The sequence below is a fragment of the Zingiber officinale genome, chromosome 5A (assembly GCF_018446385.1).
Source record: "Zingiber officinale cultivar Zhangliang chromosome 5A, Zo_v1.1, whole genome shotgun sequence".
Taxonomy (NCBI): Eukaryota; Viridiplantae; Streptophyta; class Magnoliopsida; order Zingiberales; family Zingiberaceae; genus Zingiber; species Zingiber officinale.
Window position 1 is genome coordinate 2,255,128 of NC_055994.1, and position 17,319 is coordinate 2,272,446.

The 17,319-nt window shown below is 39.9% G+C and overlaps 1 protein-coding gene across 1 annotated transcript; it reads left to right on the plus strand.

The window, feature by feature from the left end:
• Positions 1 to 4,424: 4,424 nt before the first annotated feature.
• LOC121982730 (probable UDP-N-acetylglucosamine--peptide N-acetylglucosaminyltransferase SEC) lies at positions 4,425 to 16,413 on the plus strand. Its single transcript, XM_042535827.1, has 8 exons — positions 4,425 to 4,831; positions 4,969 to 5,024; positions 5,122 to 5,291; positions 6,514 to 8,065; positions 8,143 to 8,245; positions 8,678 to 8,922; positions 9,137 to 9,190; positions 16,341 to 16,413. The coding sequence occupies exons 4-8, from the start codon at positions 8,058 to 8,060 to the stop codon at positions 16,411 to 16,413; spliced, it is 483 nt and encodes a 160-aa protein (XP_042391761.1). The 5' UTR covers positions 4,425 to 4,831; positions 4,969 to 5,024; positions 5,122 to 5,291; positions 6,514 to 8,057.
• Positions 16,414 to 17,319: the final 906 nt, after the last annotated feature.

Sequence of the window (17,319 nt, forward strand, 5' to 3'; positions counted from 1 at the left end):
GCAAGTTATCGTTCTTCTTCCAACGAGGCTTAACGAGGGATGACGCTTTGACAGCGCCTCCAAACTCGCTGTTTCTTGGAAGCTTCACCAATTTTCTTATTCAATATTATCCGATGTGGATCTGACGACGTATGACACCGATTGCTCCGACCGTGGAACCCCGATGATCCCGGAGCTGATTAATCCGAGCTCCCCTGAGAGACATCTGTCAACGCATTGAACATGCGGATTCAGCCGAACCCGAAAAGTCAATCTGGTCGAGTCAGATTTTTGATAGTTTAATCTAAAACCACGACCTTTAATTTATCACAATTTTCTTGGATTGATCGTGAGTAGGTGGGCGAAGGGCGACGGCACAGTGTGCTCCTCGTTTCCTGTGTCACAGTGACGGCGTCCCTTGTGCAAGATTCAACTAACTCGATCCTCCAAATTGTGCAATTGTAATAAGTATCGACTTCAGTTACGTTCCAAGTTCATGCATCCTGAAGCTCAAGCCGACATGCCACTTTGGCACGACAAAGAAAAAAGAGAGAAAATGTTCGCCGACTCAGAGAATTAGTGAAGAACGTGTGTTGAGATAAACGTCGTTATCGTCAGGTAGCATCAGTTTCAGAAATGAGCAGAGCTGGGAAACACCGGCACGTCTCCTTGAGCCGAGCAAGTCTGCAATTGTACTCCTCTCTGTGGATCATGAGTTTACCGGCCGACTCTGCATGCTTTACTTTTTTTACTGGCTAATTAGTTGTTTTTGTAGTTAGTTAAATCATGTTGGAAGGTTGAGGTGGTCGATTGAAATTGTGATTTTATAGTTTGACAAAAAGAAGATTCCGTAGTCTCTTGTGAAATTAGAAATATTAGTGTTAGAAAAGAGGTCTTGGTCCTCTTATATTTAAGTCGATCTATGTATGAAGAGAAGAAAAATAATAAAAAGATGATAATAATGAGCGTGTTCAAATATGAAAAATCACATATGTTCAATCTTCTTTTTATAGTACTATTGTAATATTTGTGCACGCATCTTAAATCATATGTACGTTTTTCAAAGTTTCATAAAAAAAGATAAGTCGAAAAGTGTCTTTGACACCTTTCCTTAAATGAGCACGTAAGTCTCTGATGTGATAGATTAGAAGTTTCTAAAGTACGATTTATCTGTATGACATTCTCTATATTGTCAGTGACACAAACATTCAAAAGAGTACGATAAAACGTATATGTGGATCCCACTATAGGCCGATCGGGGGTCCCTCGGTCGGAACACCACCAACTCTGTCGTATTGAATGGAGCTATTGGCATGTTCTTCACTCGACCTTACTGTTGTCGGAAAGGCGTATTACGTCCGATTAAACTTAAGGTCCGATCGACTAGGGCGATTGGCCGGATAACTTAGTATTTGACTTTTAATCTCGCCTGCAAGTGCATAGAACGATCGCTTGGGCCGTTTGGTCGGCCTTTCATTAGTCGGTCTTTCGTGTCCGGCTGGCTCTAGAGGTCCGTTCGACCATCCACAATCCACGGTTTCGTAATTCATCCGACCCTGTGATTTTAACCATTTAACTTTAACTTCTACGTCAGCCGATCTTCATTATTTTAACTTATTAGGGGCAATTTTTATCCCCTTATCAATATTCTTCACTCGACCTTACTGTCGTCGGAAAGATGTATTGCATCCGATTAGACTTAAGCTCCGATCGACTAGGACGGTTGGTCGGATAACTTAATATTAGACTTTTAATCTCGCTTGCAAGTGTGGAGAATGGCTGCTTGGGCCGTCTAGTCGGCCTTTCACTAGTCGGTCTTTCGCGTCTGACCAGCATTAGAGGTCCGTTCGACCATCCACAATCTACGATTTCGTAATCCATCCGATCTTATAATTTTAACTACTTAACTTTAACTTTTACGTCGGCCGATGTTCATTATTTTAATTTATGAAGGGCAATTTTTATCCCCTTATCAATATTCATGGGCGATCGAGGCGAGATGTGATGCGAATCCAAGGAGCTATATTTTGTCGAGGGGTTTCCGACAAGGCATATGAAGAAAGCGTGGGATAGTTGCGGTGCCAACTAACATGAAGTGAGGTCCGACGCATCGCCAGGGCCAAAAGCGACGGCGATGACGTGGTGACCGCCGTCAGTTGACAGTTAATTAATTGGAAATCTTTAATTAGATATGGTTCTTATCTGCAATACGGTGGAGATGAGCCAATTAACCACAAAGTATATCGAAAGGAACTTTCTTGTATATCCTGAATTTGACCTTTCAGACCACTCAATCTATTTTCTGAGTCATGATGGCGGCGTGTTGAAGTTCAATGGCTTCATAAGCATCCATCCACCTAAAACTTTTGGGATAACTAGTTAGCCAATGTATCAAGTTTAGATTAATTAATCAGTTAGACCAGCAATAATTAATTTTAAAATTTCAGTTCTTAAGGACCAAATCAACTAAGACAACAGCACTATTGAAAAGAATTGATATTTTGTAGAAATGAAAGATGGAGCCATCTACCTAACAGTAGTTAAATAAGTTCAATTCAATATAAAATAAGTTATAATTATTTTAATTAAAGTTTCATATAATATTTGTATATACCTTCAGAGTTCGGACCCAATTAATATCGACACTTGTTATATAGCATTAACGTACACTGAGCCAAAAACTCCTTGTAAAGGATGAACACAGCACTATCCTTGCCTAACTCGTAAGGATTAATAGAAATGTATATTCTATAATGATGCTATCGGGTTCTCCTTCTAGCTCAACGAACCTGAGGACCTGAGATTCGATTACCCATTATAATTTAGGAGGTCACATATATAAATATGGTTGATCCTATCTGGAAATGGCAACAAACGAACCACTGGGAAGTTGACATAGATGCTGACTTGCCGCCAATTGCCTAGAGACAACGAGGATAGGTAAGGAGATTCGTTGGAGCCTGGACATAAAAAGACCAAGGAGCAAGAGGATTAAAATGACGACCAAGGATTCCCCGATGTACCCACTCTGATGTTTAGTCGGTTTTTGATAGTGGTGGAGGAGGAAGTATAAACAATAGCTCTAAGATTTTGGATGTGTTTTTGTGTGTGCCCGAGCCTACTTATAGAGCGATGGTTAATTCCTATGTTCCCCGTGTACTCCAAAATCTATGCGATTTATCATTCGCTTCTAGAAATCGTCTAAATCCCAAGATTCACACGATCGTTATCCTTTTTCTGAAATAATAAAAAAAATCCCTATATTCAGGTAAGTATTATTCTTTTCTTGAAATACTCTAAAATCCAGATTTGAGGCACCAAGGGACGCACCAAGGAGATGGGAGGCACTATGGAGTTGGGGGTGCTAAGGAGTCAGAGGCATGCCCAAGGAGTAGAGGTCGACTCAATTTTTCCTTGACTTGAACTGCCATCTTAGCACTATTACTAACCTCTTTTATCCACGTGGCATTCTCTGATTACCCTTGGTCACAAGTCTCCCCTTTAAGTCTAGTAGAAGGATGTAGGAGTCAGGATGTAGGAGTCTGATTGATTGGACTGTTCTTTGACAAATATGGGCTAATTCCAGCTACCTCAGCTGCCCAATCCGCGTGACAGATCTCTTGTGTATTTTTGAAGAGATTATGCATTAATTGTCAGCATGCTTCTGTCATTATATTTTTAAATGCAGACACTTCTTTTAAACATGTTATCTACGTTATCTATCTCAATTCTCGAGCCCAAAATACATCAGTGTGTATCCAAGGTTGTATCACATTAATATCATGTGACTCATGGAAAAGAAAACTAAGTGTCCTTACCAATTAATGATTCCTTGGATTTGATTTGTTCCATGTGTTTGATCCTTTGGTCGAGAATTTATCCCGCTCATGTTACAACACAGATCCAATGACCTTGGTTGATCAAGTCATGATATATTAGGTCAGATAAGGATGCCTTTACCCTTAACCTTGCACTCGCTACTTCTGTGTCCGCCGTTCTTCGTCTTCATCTTTGAACTTCCAACGTCTGTACGCTCAGTAAGCTACTTGGTTCCTTCCTATCATTCCTTGTTTTGAATCCTGCAAATATAAGTATCTCGTGTTAGTTTTGATATGACCAACTAAGTTAAGTTAGGCTATACATATTTGATGCCTTGCGTCTAAGTGTACAGGCACTACAACAAAAACCTTCATAGACATCAGTGGAACAACAACGGTTTTAAGCAAAAACCGATGTCTTTGAGTATTTTACACCGGTTTTTCCAAAAATCGATGTCTATGAGCACAGATTTTCGCTCATAGACATCGGTTTTTTAGGCGATGTCTATAAGCGCCCGTTTTTTCGTTAATAGACACCGATTTTAACATCGGTTTTTAAAATCCGATGTCTATGATAATTTTCCCACCAATACTTAGCTAAAATTTTCAACTCTTCCCTCTAACCTAACCCTATATGCTGCCGTCCACGGGAGGCAGAGAGAGAGAGCCGTCTTCGGGCAACTCACCTTCTCTGCCTCTACCTTCTCCTCCCCTCCCATCGCCGACCCAATCTCGACCTCCTTCATTCTCCCAATTCGAAGCAGACAGAAACAGAGATCGGAGATCTGTGCTTTCGATTCACCGCTCGATCCGCCAAGATGCAGATAGGTTCCGAGACATATGCACTTCTAGCCAGGATCTTCTGTGGAGCTGAGTCAAATTAGGGTTTCCGTTCCCACTCTATGAAAGTTGTGCCTTCGGTCATCATTCTCCTTGACAACGTCAGCAAGCAAGCGATAGAAACGAAGCGAGCGTGGCGATGGAACAGACAGACCTTCATCATGATCAAGCCCGACAGCGTCCAACGCGGCCTGGTGTGCTCTCCCTCTCCCTCCCCCTTGATTTCTTCTTCCTTCGCTTCGTTCATCTATTCTTCGGCGTTGCATTGCGTAATTTACAGTAGATGTGTTACTGAAACACCAAAATCCTTCTTCTTCCCTTTTTTTTTTAGTTGAAAGGTTGGAGAAATCATTAGTAGGTTTGAGAAAAAGGGTTTCTACTTGAAAGGTGAAGATTTTACCAACTGCAATCCTTTTTTTGTTTTCCCCGTCTACTTTAGAGAAGAAACGAGAAATTTTCTTGGTTATTTTTGTGCGTCGATCAGGGTTGAAGTTGGTCGACGTGGAACGCTCCTTTGCGGAGAAACACTACGTCGACCTCTCCACGAAGCCTTTCTTTCGTTCCCTTGTGGAGTACATCATCTCTGGTCCGGTGGTAGCGATGGTATGGACGCGAAAGAATGTGGTGGTCAGACTATGCAATTGAGATTGGCAGGTGATTTCTTCTTCGTCAGTTAAATTTCTTGAAACTCAAATAAGCTTGAAACTTTGCTTGTCAAGGCCATGTTCTTGCATGTGTAACCTAGAAACTCAAGTATAGTGGAAACTAAAAAATATTAGAGTTTCATCTTCTTGATATCTTGATTGCAAGTATTAATTGATTGATGCATGCAATGTGTTTGATGAATTTCCTCAAACACTATCCAGCAAGAGATCTGAATGAAGTTTCCAGCATATGAAGAAAAAAAATCTTTTGGGGTTCAAGCTTGTGTGCCCGATTACGAGCTTTACAATATTACTTTCTCTGATTTTTGGAATCCATTAGCTGGACCTCTTCATATATCTGTGCAGATTACTATCTCCATATAATGAACATGTTGCATAGGTTGGATTCTCATGTGTCAAATGGGTATGGATCGTTCTGTTCTTTTGTGTTCATAGCTCATTCATATCGTGTTAGCTCGATGCAGTTAAGAATTTTACATTACATTGTTGTCTTGTCACTTACAAAAGGGAATATGGAACACTGAACAAGCTGCACACATTCCTCTTACAGACAATTCTAACATTGAGCAAGTCTGTAGTAAGGCATTTTTTCCCCATTCTTTCTCATCGTCTAGGTTTGTGTTAACTTTTTTTCTTTGGCCCTTCACGTTGAAAACCAAGAGGAATCACTATGTTGAGGGAAGAGAGGTAGGCAATCGCGAGTTTCTTTGCTCATGAGATAGACTACAAAGGTCATTTAAATTTAGATCTTCTGCTACTGCTATGATCCTCATTGGCTATCTAGTAGAAGGTTTCATTAGTTAGACTAATCTGCATTTCGACATGTAATCTCCGCAACCAACAGATAGTAATCTCACCACACAAAACAATATAATGAAGAAAACATTATCCTGTTGACTGTTATGGGTGCTAAGGGAATATATATCTCCCTATTACTAGCTTGGCATATGATAAACAATTATTTGTGCGACTCTTTTACAACATTATGAGGTCAACAAGCATTTAAACAATATTTGTTTTCCAATATAATCTCACCACACAAAACAGAATTAAGAAATTACTTTGATCACAGATTACATTCAAGCCAAATGTTATACAGGCTTGATTTTGTTTTATTGTTCAGAATACTGTGGAAACAAAAACAATATTGCATCATTTAATAATCTTCAAATGGCACTCTAATTGAATTCTGGTTTTGGTGGCATTTGCAGGGTCCATGATGCTTCCTTCCAACATGGTGACAACCATGCTAATTGAAGGTCTATTTTCTGGCTTTATCTGTATGCACCATAAACCCACTATCATCATCTTTTTTGTAATTTATTTAGTCTTAGGATCAGCATCAGTCTCAGGACTAACAAGACTGGTATCAGGAGTGACCAAATCATAGTACTTATCAAAACTATCATAAACCCAGTCTGGAAAATAAATTTCACTACTGTGGTCTGCCATTGCTTTGAAGTTCTTTCTCCCTCCAACGATTTCTAATATCATCATTCCGTAGCTATAAACATCTGACTTACTGGATGCAGTCATATGGCGTTCTGCTTTCTATATACTGCAAAAATTGATCAGATGTATCATCCCTAATTATTCACCCAATTTTAAAGCCAACCCAGTGTAAAAAAGTAAAGTTAGTCATAACAAAATTGTAGTGACCAAATTGCCCACATACTTATTAGTCTAGCTTATGAGGAACTTGAATGGCCTCAAGAAGGTGATCCAACTGATAGTAGTTGAACCAAATGAAGATAGTGTGAATAAATTATTTTATATATTTCAAGAAAAATCATAATAATCTACTATACACCATGCATCACTATATTTAGTTTCTTTCAAATCAGTTGCCTTATAACATATTATTTCAAATGTGCAGATCAAAGAAGCTGAGCAAACAAGTAAAAATTTTGATATCTTTCAATATTTCAGTGTGTAAATAAATAAATATCTATCAATAAAATATCTTAGTTTATCTGCTTCATTATAGGCTTTATGTTGGTGAGTAGCTACAAGTGGGGTCATGTGCATGCATTTTATAATGCCCTTGTCACATGGACCAACAACGGTTATATGATATCGATGGAATTATTCTGGTAGAAAGTGGATCTCATTCCATGTATTAGGGTCAGAAGCCATTTGGATTCTGATAACCCATAATCCAACTCATGTGTAATTGTTAGTCTATCTTTAAGAACTAGTGAGGCCTTGTTAATTGGCAGGATGTAGCATCAAATTTATCTCAACAGTTAGTATACTTTGTAACCTTGACCGTTTAACTGAAAATTTTTGCCATTCCTTTCACACATCAAATAATATTAGATGCACAATCTTTGTTAGTATCAAAGAAAGGTTTGTGAATTTAGCCAGAAAATGTTATAGTGATCTCAGATGGCACGTCTTCTTTAGTACTAGGGTTGTGCCTATAGTTGATCAGCGTCTTCTGTTTTTGCAACATACTACGCCCTTTGTATATTGTTGCTCCCTGCTTTATTGAATTCTTTATCAAACCTTCACTTTCCTTGATGGTTGCTTGCCTCCTAATTGAAGGGGAAGCACTGACAAAACTGTTATTTAAGCTATTGTTTGTAGAACGGCCAGAGCTTGTGGATATTATAGGGTGACTTTTTAATTTGGATATTTTCTCTTAAGTTTTTTTTCCTTGTTGAATAACTTCATTTTAATAATTTTTCCCAAGTCATGCTTTGCTTTACAACCTAACCATCCACAAGCATTGTCAAGCCTTGGCAACATATACATGGATTGGTAAGCTTTAGAAATGTTTGATGACAACTGTGCGGATAGTTTATTTTTGTTCCTTAATGAAACTTCTCTTCATGCAGCAACATGATGAGTGTTGCTGCATCATTCTATAAGGCAACTTTAGCAGTTACAGCAGGGATATCTGCGCCCTTCAACAACTTGGCTATTATATACAAGCAACAGGTAGAGTACTATATCTACCTTTTTCATTGCAATCATGTACTAACATGTTCATTACCATCACGCCCTCGCAATCATGCTTGGTTTTTTGTCAAACAGTTGGCTACAACACGTTTATGTTTTAACAGGATACAGTTAGAATGCCATCTGGATTGCTATGAGATTGAAGTGAGAAGGATCATCAGTGATGGATGGTCGTTGACCATTTAGTGCAACTACCTCTCATTTTAGTGGGGAAGCATCTGCATTGGCTTTGACAAATACAGTTTAAAATATTTTATTGGATCAAACTTTTCTTAGGGATATGAATTCCAGTTTACTATGTGGAATTTTTGTAAAAATCACTTCTCGCTTTTATTTCTTCCTTATTCAATCATGAGATTTTTGTCGGTTTATATTGGCAAGATACTTCGGCTAATTTCATTAATTTGGCAGATACTAGGCAGCACCTACATAGCTACATTGCTAGTTCAACCTTTGCTTCCTGCGTGGATATTCAATCATGAGAATTGCTGCTTTTTGCTAGTTCAGACTGATGCTGATGGTCTTGTCAATAGAGGGAACACATTTAAGGAGATTGGTAGAGTTACTGAAGCAATTCAGGATTATATACGTGCTGTGAATATCAGACCAACTATGCCTGAAGCCCATGCAAATTTGGCTTCAGCTTACAAAGATAGGTAATTGCTTCTTTGAATTTGTGCCGGTGTTGGACTATATCAGTATCTTACATCTATGATTCTTCTTTCTATTTATTTGTGGTTGAGATAATTGATGAACGTTTCTCTTTTTAAGCATTCCAATTACTCATCTTGTTACCTGGTGCTCTTACTACTTTTTCAACTATGATTTTTGGTCTTGATTTACTAATATATTATTTATGTGTTTTTACAGTTTACAAATCTCAAGTATTCCAGAGTTGAAATTGATGAAGTGCGGTTCGAGTGGGTTGAATGCATGCTAGATTACATTTGAGACAGTTGTACCTTGATGTGTTAACAGAATGTTATACTTTGATTTTGATATCTATTAGCTAGCTTTTGATGTAAAAAGAATGTTGGGGTATTTTATGGATATTGTTGTAAGAAGATTATTTATATAATTTGTGAATATGTGTATTTTATGGATATTATTGAATGAAGAATATTTGTACAATTTGTGAATATTTGTGTATTTTTTTTTGTTATTGTCGGTTTTAAAATCAAATCTGTGCTGTTAAAAAATATACATATTACATCGGTTTTCCACCGATGTAAAACCGGTGTTATAAAGTAATATTACATTGGTCATTTACCGCTGCCAAAACTGGTGTTATTAACATACAATATTACATCGGTTTTACACCGTTGATGAAACAGTATCGTTAAGTGATACTACACCGGTTAATAACCGATTCGAAGACCGGTGTCGTTAAGTGATACTACACCGGTTTTAACCCGATGTCTAAAATGGCAGACTTTTAACATCAGCTTCATAGACATCGGTCGAAAATCAAATAGACACCGGTGGAAAACCGATGTCTATGAAGGTTTTTGTTGTAGTGAGGGACTTAGGAGCGCAAGAAGTTGAGCGAAAGACACAGTGGACGAGAAAAATGCCACAAAATTCTGATCAATCGACTTGGTACATCCGAGGGACGAAAAGCTATGGAAGAGTACACTGGTGAAGCAAGAAGGACATGCACAGTGCTTCTAAGGGACGAAGAGTCAGAGCGAAAGACTTTTCCTATAATACTGTATTAGCCAATAGCAACAATAACAATACATAATACTATGGTAAAACTAAACTTAGATTTGTCAAGATCCGTTGGTCTGATCAACCACGCACAGTCAACCGTAAACCATCCGATCAAATTTGCTTAGAGTTCACTCTTCCAAGACTTCTTGTTACCTGAGGTTACCTCCTCCTAGGATTTTTTCATCTAACTTCACACACCAGAACCTAGAGTTACCTCCCTCTAGGATTTTCTCCATCTGACTTCACTCACCGAGACTTAGCATCGGATTGACCCACCAAAGATTCGATATTGGGTCTTCCAGACCTGCCGAATCCTTCTACCTGGCTTCCACGATCTATCGAGATTTTCCTTGCCTAGCCGTAACTAGGACTTCTCTTGCCTAATCGCAGTTATAACTAGTCACTTGGTAGACTTCTCGCCCTTGCCTAGCCGTGACTAGGACTTCCCTCGATCAAGCTCCATTAAACATATTTGTCAGACATTAAAATCTTAGAGGTTGATTGCACCAACACATGTATATGGGCTCACAGTCGAAAGTAGAATCTATGAGCTCATCGATGCAGAGTAGATGGTAACAATCCTTCTGATAGGCTTTGTTGATGTCATGATAGTTGATGTAGATGCTGTAGGACCGTTGGGCCGGCTAGAAGGGTTGGTAAATAACCTGTCAATTAAAAACAAACAACCCTTCCTCGAACGATTAAGCTAACACTTGTAAAATGAATTAAGCAGATAAATAAGAGCATAAAAGAAAAGACGAGGCACCAGATGTTTACTTGATTACAATCGGGGAGGTTGTTAATCCAAGGAAGATTAAGCTCAAAAACTCCTTCAGGCGGAGAAGCCTCTTACAGCATTTAGGTACAGAAAACAGAAGCTTAACTACAACTAAAGCATACAAGTGTTTGGAAATAGAATGATCGTGATGGTTGAAAAGCTTCTGGACCAAGACTATATTTATAGCCTTGGTCGGGGTGCCTGGAAGGGTTCCGGGCGCCCTGGGGGGGATAAAATTTATCCCCCAACGGTTGGATCGAGTCAAAGCTCGATCCTGGGAAAAAGTCAACTAGGTTGACTTTTGGTCCGTGCTCTCTTCTCCGGTTCAGCTCGCCTCTGGTCCGAGTCTTTCTGCTCCGGCTCCGCTTGCTTGAGTGATCTCTGACATCCGGAATAGGGTTCACCCGAACCCATCTTCCGGTCTTCTCGAGCGTGCTTCCCTCCGACTTCTCGTCTCTCGGAATTGCTGCGTGTCCCTTCTCGTCCACCAGCATACTCATCCGCAGACTTCGTCCCTCGGTCGCACCCCGTGCCGACCTTCGCGCTAGCTGCGTCTCTTGCTCCCCGAGCAATCTTCCGCTCCGGCTTTCGTACCTCGGAACTACCGCGCGCACTTCCTTCTCGTCCGCCGGTGTACTCTTCCACAGCACCTCGTCCCTCGGACGCACCGCGTGCCGTCCTTCTCGCTAGCTGCGTCTTCCGCTCGAGTACCTGTGCTCCTAAGCTCCTGCACACTTAGACATTAGGTTAGAAACAAAGCAGGACCTAACTTAACTTGTTGATCACACCAAAACAACCTTGGGGTTCCAACAATCTCCCCCTTTTTGGTGTGATCAACCCAAGTTAAACTAGGGTCAAAAATAGATATGAAATTAAAACAATTTATTGCAATAACATGCAACATGATAGAAAAAATTGAATTTCAAAAATTTTAAAATTTCAATTTTCTACCTCCCCCTAGACTTATACTTTCCCTTCTCCCCCTTTGATCACAATAAAAATGGGGTTTCAAGAAAAACAATCTAAGGGTTTGACACTTAGAAAAATTATAGAAATCTATTTCAATGTTTTTCGGAGAAAAAATATTTCCAAGTTAAAAAAAATTTCTATGTCAAAGAATGACTTTTGAAAAAAATTTCTAAGTTTTCCCCAAAAATAAATCTTTCTAAGCCCAAAAATTTATGCAAGAAAATTTAAGAAAATTGATAGCATAAAAAAAATTTTCTATACATTTATTTATTTATTTTATACTGATACTTATATCAACAAGTTTTAAATTTCCATTTCAATTTTTCATAACTTCTCAAATTACACTTATTCAAATTTAAAGCCACAGATATTAAACATGGAATAATTTGTATTATGTTAATTTCTATTATTTTTTGAATTGCAACTTCACAAAAATATTCAAATAGCATAGATTCTAACTTGATAAAATTTTTCGACAATATAAAAAATTCTTTCGGCAATGTGCAAAATTCGTTCGAAAGAATATTTTGTAATTTGCAAGAATTTTTTAACAACAAAAATTCTAATTTACAGGAATCTATTAACAGATTTCTTAATCCGAAACACCTTTTCGGCGACTCAATTTCTAAATCGCAAAATTCTTTCGAGAGAGAAATTTGTAATTCGAAAAATTCTTCTAATTTGCATAATTCTTTTGTCAAAATATTTTTAAATTTGCAAATTTCTTTTGATAATATTTCTAATTTGCAAGACAAATTTGACAATTGATTTTCTAATTCAAAAAACTTTTTCGGTAATTCAATTTTTAAATCGCAAAAATCTTCAGGCAATTTTTCTATTGAATTAACTGTTTGTTCAGAAGGTAGAGACCATACCTTACTTACCTCGTCGGCCGTTGATTCTCCCCCTGTTGAGTTGCTTTCTTCCAATATCTCTCCCCCTTCATTGATGCTCACATGGGATGAGCTTTCTGTGTCCTCGGGATGGAGATCGACTATCTCGACAGTTTCCTCATTCTCGGATTGTTCTGGGGTTGAATCGGTGTTGGATTCATCCTCGACATTGGCTGGTTCTTCGTAGATCTTCAAGAACTTTTCCCAAAGTTCTTTTGCATTTTTGTACTCTCCGACTCTGTCGAGATCTTCTTTTCGTATTACGGTTAGAAGATGGAATTCAGCTCGCCCGTTTGCCACAAACTCGTCGCATTGCTTCTTGTTCCAGAGGCGTAGATCGAGTTCTTCTCCATTCGTATCTTTCGGTGCTTCATAACCTATTTTCATTATTAGAGAAATACCAATATCAGAGTTAAGGAATACCTTCATTTGTTGCTTCCATGAAGAAAGCTCCCCCTCGAATGCTGGTGGGTATTCGCTAGCTCCGACCATTGTTGCTTCAGACGGCGGTTAGTCCTTCTGAGGCGTCTCGGCTCTGATACCACTTGTAGGACCGTTGGGCCGGCTAGAAGGGTTGGTAAATAACCTGTCAATTAAAAACAAACAACCCTTCCTCGAATGATTAAGCTAACACTTGTAAAATGAATTAAGCAGATAAATAAGAGCATAAAAGAAAAGACGAGGCACCAGATGTTTACTTGGTTACAACCGGGGAGGTTGTTAATCCAAGGAAGATTAAGCTCAAAAACTCCTTCAGGCGGAGAAGCCTCTTACAGCGTTTAGGCACAGAAAACAGAAGCTTAACTACAACTAAAGCATACAAGTGTTTGGAAATAGAATGATCGTGATGGTTGAAAAGCTTTTGGACCAAGGCTATATTTATAGCCTTGGTCGGGGCGCCTGGAAGGGTTCCGGGCGCCCTGGGGGGATAAAATTTATCCCCCAACGGTTGGATCGAGTCAAAGCTCGATCCTGTGAAAAAGTCACTTCCGGGCGCCCCGGACAGTTCCGGGCGCCCCGGAGCCAAAAGTCAACCCTGTTGACTTTTGGTCCGTGCTCTCTTCTCCAGTTCAGCTCGCCTCTAGTCCGGGTCTTTCTGCTCCGGCTCCGCTTGCTTGGGTGATCTCTGACATCCAGAATAGGGCTCACCCGAACCCATCTTCCGATCTTCTCGAGCGTGCTTCCCTCCGGCTTCTCGTCCCTCAGAATTGCTGCGTGTCCCTTCTCGTCCACCAGCGTACTCATCCGCAGACTTCGTCCCTCGGTCGCACCCCGTGCCGACCTTCGCGCTAGCTGCGTCTCTTGCTCCCCGAGCAATCTTCCGCTCCGGCTTTCGTACCTCGGAACTACCGCGCGCACTTCCTTCTCGTCTGCCGGTGTACTCTTCCACAGCACCTCGTCCCTCGGACGCACCGCGTGCCGTCCTTCTCGCTAGCTGCGTCTTCCGCTCGAGTACCTGTGCTCCTAAGCTCCTGCACACTTAAACATCAGGTTAGAAACAACGCAGGACCTAACTTAACTTGTTGATCACACCAAAACAACCTTGGGGTTCCAATAGATGCTACATTTGCTCCTGCCTTGGACACCAGTACCACATTGATGAGCCATGTCTAGAATTGAACATCCCATATATGCCCGACTTTCATTAACTTGTCAATTTTTGCTTGAATCACCTGGTCTTGCTCTGATGAGAAATTTTACTTCTTTTATCAAACAGGTCGAACCTATAGTAGCATGTTTAACCGGAGAACTATTATAGTTGGGAAAAATACCTATAACATTCTTTGACGACCAGGTGTAGATATCATGATTACGTGAGAGACATACAATTAATTTTTGTTTAAGCCCTAAAGGGAGGTTAGTAACTACTTGAGTGACGTCTGAACAACCGAGATGAACTTGCACACTTTCATGATTCTCCTCTAGTCAGGATATTGACGCCTCTTGGATGACTTGGACAATAGTATCTTGAGTTCGATAGGCCTTGCATAAGTTGGTCCAAATTATATCAACCTAGCATTTTTTGCCAACAATATGTCACCTTTTACCTCCTCGACTTAGCTTCTCACTAGGAATTTATTTTTTTTTTGATGAAAAGTGGAGACTAATATTGGAAGGTACTTAGTGTCGACCTCACTAGTATGATATTATAGGCAGAGACAATGTTTATAATAATAAAGGATGTGTGTCGAGTTTGCATTAGTAGTTCCTCCCCAAGGAAAGGGAGAGGTTCATTTGGTCAATCGGCTATATTTCATGCCCTATTAAATCATACATGGGAGTATATATAGGATTAAGTTCCTCCCCATCAAGTTGCATTTGATTGAAATCTATTTTAAAAATAATGTTAACAAAACTACTGATATTGATAAACACTCTCTTTACTCGATAATTGACAATGAAAACCTCGATCACTAAAGCATTATTATAGGTGACCACGATTCCTACTAAATCTTCGAGTCCGAAGTTTATGGAAGGACTTTTTCCTCTTTTCTGACTGATGCAAATGTTGTAACTCTTCAACCTTCTACCATGAGCCTTTCGAGCTCGAGTGAAGTCTCCATCTTTGGGACTACCTGAGATCTTGTTCACAGCCCCTCGGACATCAATTTTGTTCTTTCTTGTGTTTTTGTAAAATACCAAAAAAGGTGAATAACCATAAGGGAATTTTCCAGAACTTTTAGAAATTTTCTGGAAATTTTTCAGAGCTCGTATGACAAGTTTAAGGGGATCAAATATTGGGCCCCGAGAAAGCCTGTTTAGGCTACCCCATTTAAACGAGGAAATGCTTGATTTTCTTTTTTTTGTCTTTTTCTTTCTTTTTCTTTCCTTCCTTCGTTTCCTCATGCGGGCTCGAGCAGCCCCCGACGCCGTCCGTTCCCTTCCTAACCACCGCCGCACACGACGGTTCCTACTCCTCCTATTTCTCCTTCGTCTCAACCCCTTCCTCTTCCTCTCCTTCTCCCGACGCCGAGCAGTGCCGATCTTCCTTCTCTCCCGATTTCTTTACATTGCCCGACGCTGAGTTCCTTGCCCAAGCGCCAGCAACGCTCGAGCCTCTCCCTCTTCGTGAGTTGTTGCCGCGCCACCGACGGACCTCACTGTGCCCTAGTTTTCTTCGCGTCTTCTTCCTTGGGCGATCGACGACTCTTACCTCAGCCGATCCCTTTCCTTTAGCTGGGGTACCCTCGCGACCTCAAGCTCCTCAGCGTTCCCTAGATCATTGACATCAATTGGGGCTCGAGCACAGAGGTGAGGATCCGGATCCGGTGATGATCTCTGGAGGCGGCTAATCAAAGTGAAGGCAGTGGGAAGCAACAGTAAACCTCTGTTATCGGTGTGTACCACCATCAACCACTTGTGGATTTGGATAAGTTATGCTCTTGATCTCTAAGATTTCAAAACCCTAATTGCCTACTGGTTGGATGCGGAAGCAACTCACGGATATATTGATTGATTTCTAGGTTTGGTATCAACAGGATTAAGCTGTTGTTGGAGATGAGGAATCTGATATGTGATCTTCCTGTTGATCTCATCTTGATCCGTTGAGTAGGTAGGATTCTAGCCAGGAGGGGTATGCTCTATAGTTTCTTTGATTCAACAACTCGTCTTGTTACTAGGAGCAACAATCCTTGCTGTGGATCAACAAATCATGGTTGTAAGCTGAGATTCTATTTCTATGGATATGAAATTGTGTGTCATGGGGTGTTTTTGATTCCAGCAGCAACCCCATCCTGCTTACCTTGAATTCCAGCAGTAAACAACCCTTCACCGACAGCAATCAGCAGCTGTGAATACGACTGTGAATTGAGGTAAGGAGTAGGGTAATGAAATGAATATCGTTTATGTATTTGAATTAGGTATGAGGTAGACTTCATGATTAGTATAATTGATTTAGGTTTGGATTATTAATCTAATAGGTTGATTAGGGATTAGGTAACTAACCCTAATTAACTGTTGGATTTAATTTAGGTAGATTGAGGTTTAGGGTTTAGGGTTTTTCCCTAAATTGTTCTTAAGGATTTTTATTTAGCTATTCATTTGAGTTGTAACTAAATACAAATGTATATATATTGGTGACACAGGACTTTGACGCGAGATGATTATCTCAACGTCGGATTTGGACCGGATTGGACCTTTTTATTGGAGACGGGTACCTTGACTTATCTATTTTGATATGCCATATTGATATGCTTAGTAATATTTAACAAATAGTAATATTTATGTTCATTTTTGCATTGATATGCCATTATCTATTACCTGAGCATGCTGTATTTATTTCCTGCTGTTGCATATATGTTCCTTTGATTATATATGACCTTAAGATAATGATATACCATGCCATATTATGTTCAGGACATTGATCTATTTTACCATGCCTGACCTGTGTACCTAGATCATATTATTTGATCCATATATCTTTTGGTACACATTTTGGTAGAGATGGATAGGATCAGGATATTTCCATCCTTAGTGTCATACATCATCTCGCATGATTGCATGCTGTGCAATTGTTGGCTCCATTATTGTTGAGCACATTGTCAGTTACATGAATTTACACACACAACCACTCATGGGTTAGTGGTTTTTATCAGACAGGGTGTGTTGCAGCAGGTTGCTCTGTCAAGGGCTCTGTTGGTCCACTCATGGGTAGTGTGACGCAGCGTGGTAGTAGGACAGGGATCCCTCCTCTGGACTAG

What these genes read in the sequence shown, in the direction of transcription:
- LOC121982730 (XM_042535827.1), top strand. An exon ending in CTATTATATACAAGCAACAG is followed by an intron (nt 8,246 to 8,677) that starts GTAGAGTACTAT and finishes TTAATTTGGCAG; the next exon opens with ATACTAGGCAGCACCTACAT. An exon ending in ATGAAGTGCGGTTCGAGTGG is followed by an intron (nt 9,191 to 16,340) that starts GTTGAATGCATG and finishes TTTTGATTCCAG; the next exon opens with CAGCAACCCCATCCTGCTTA.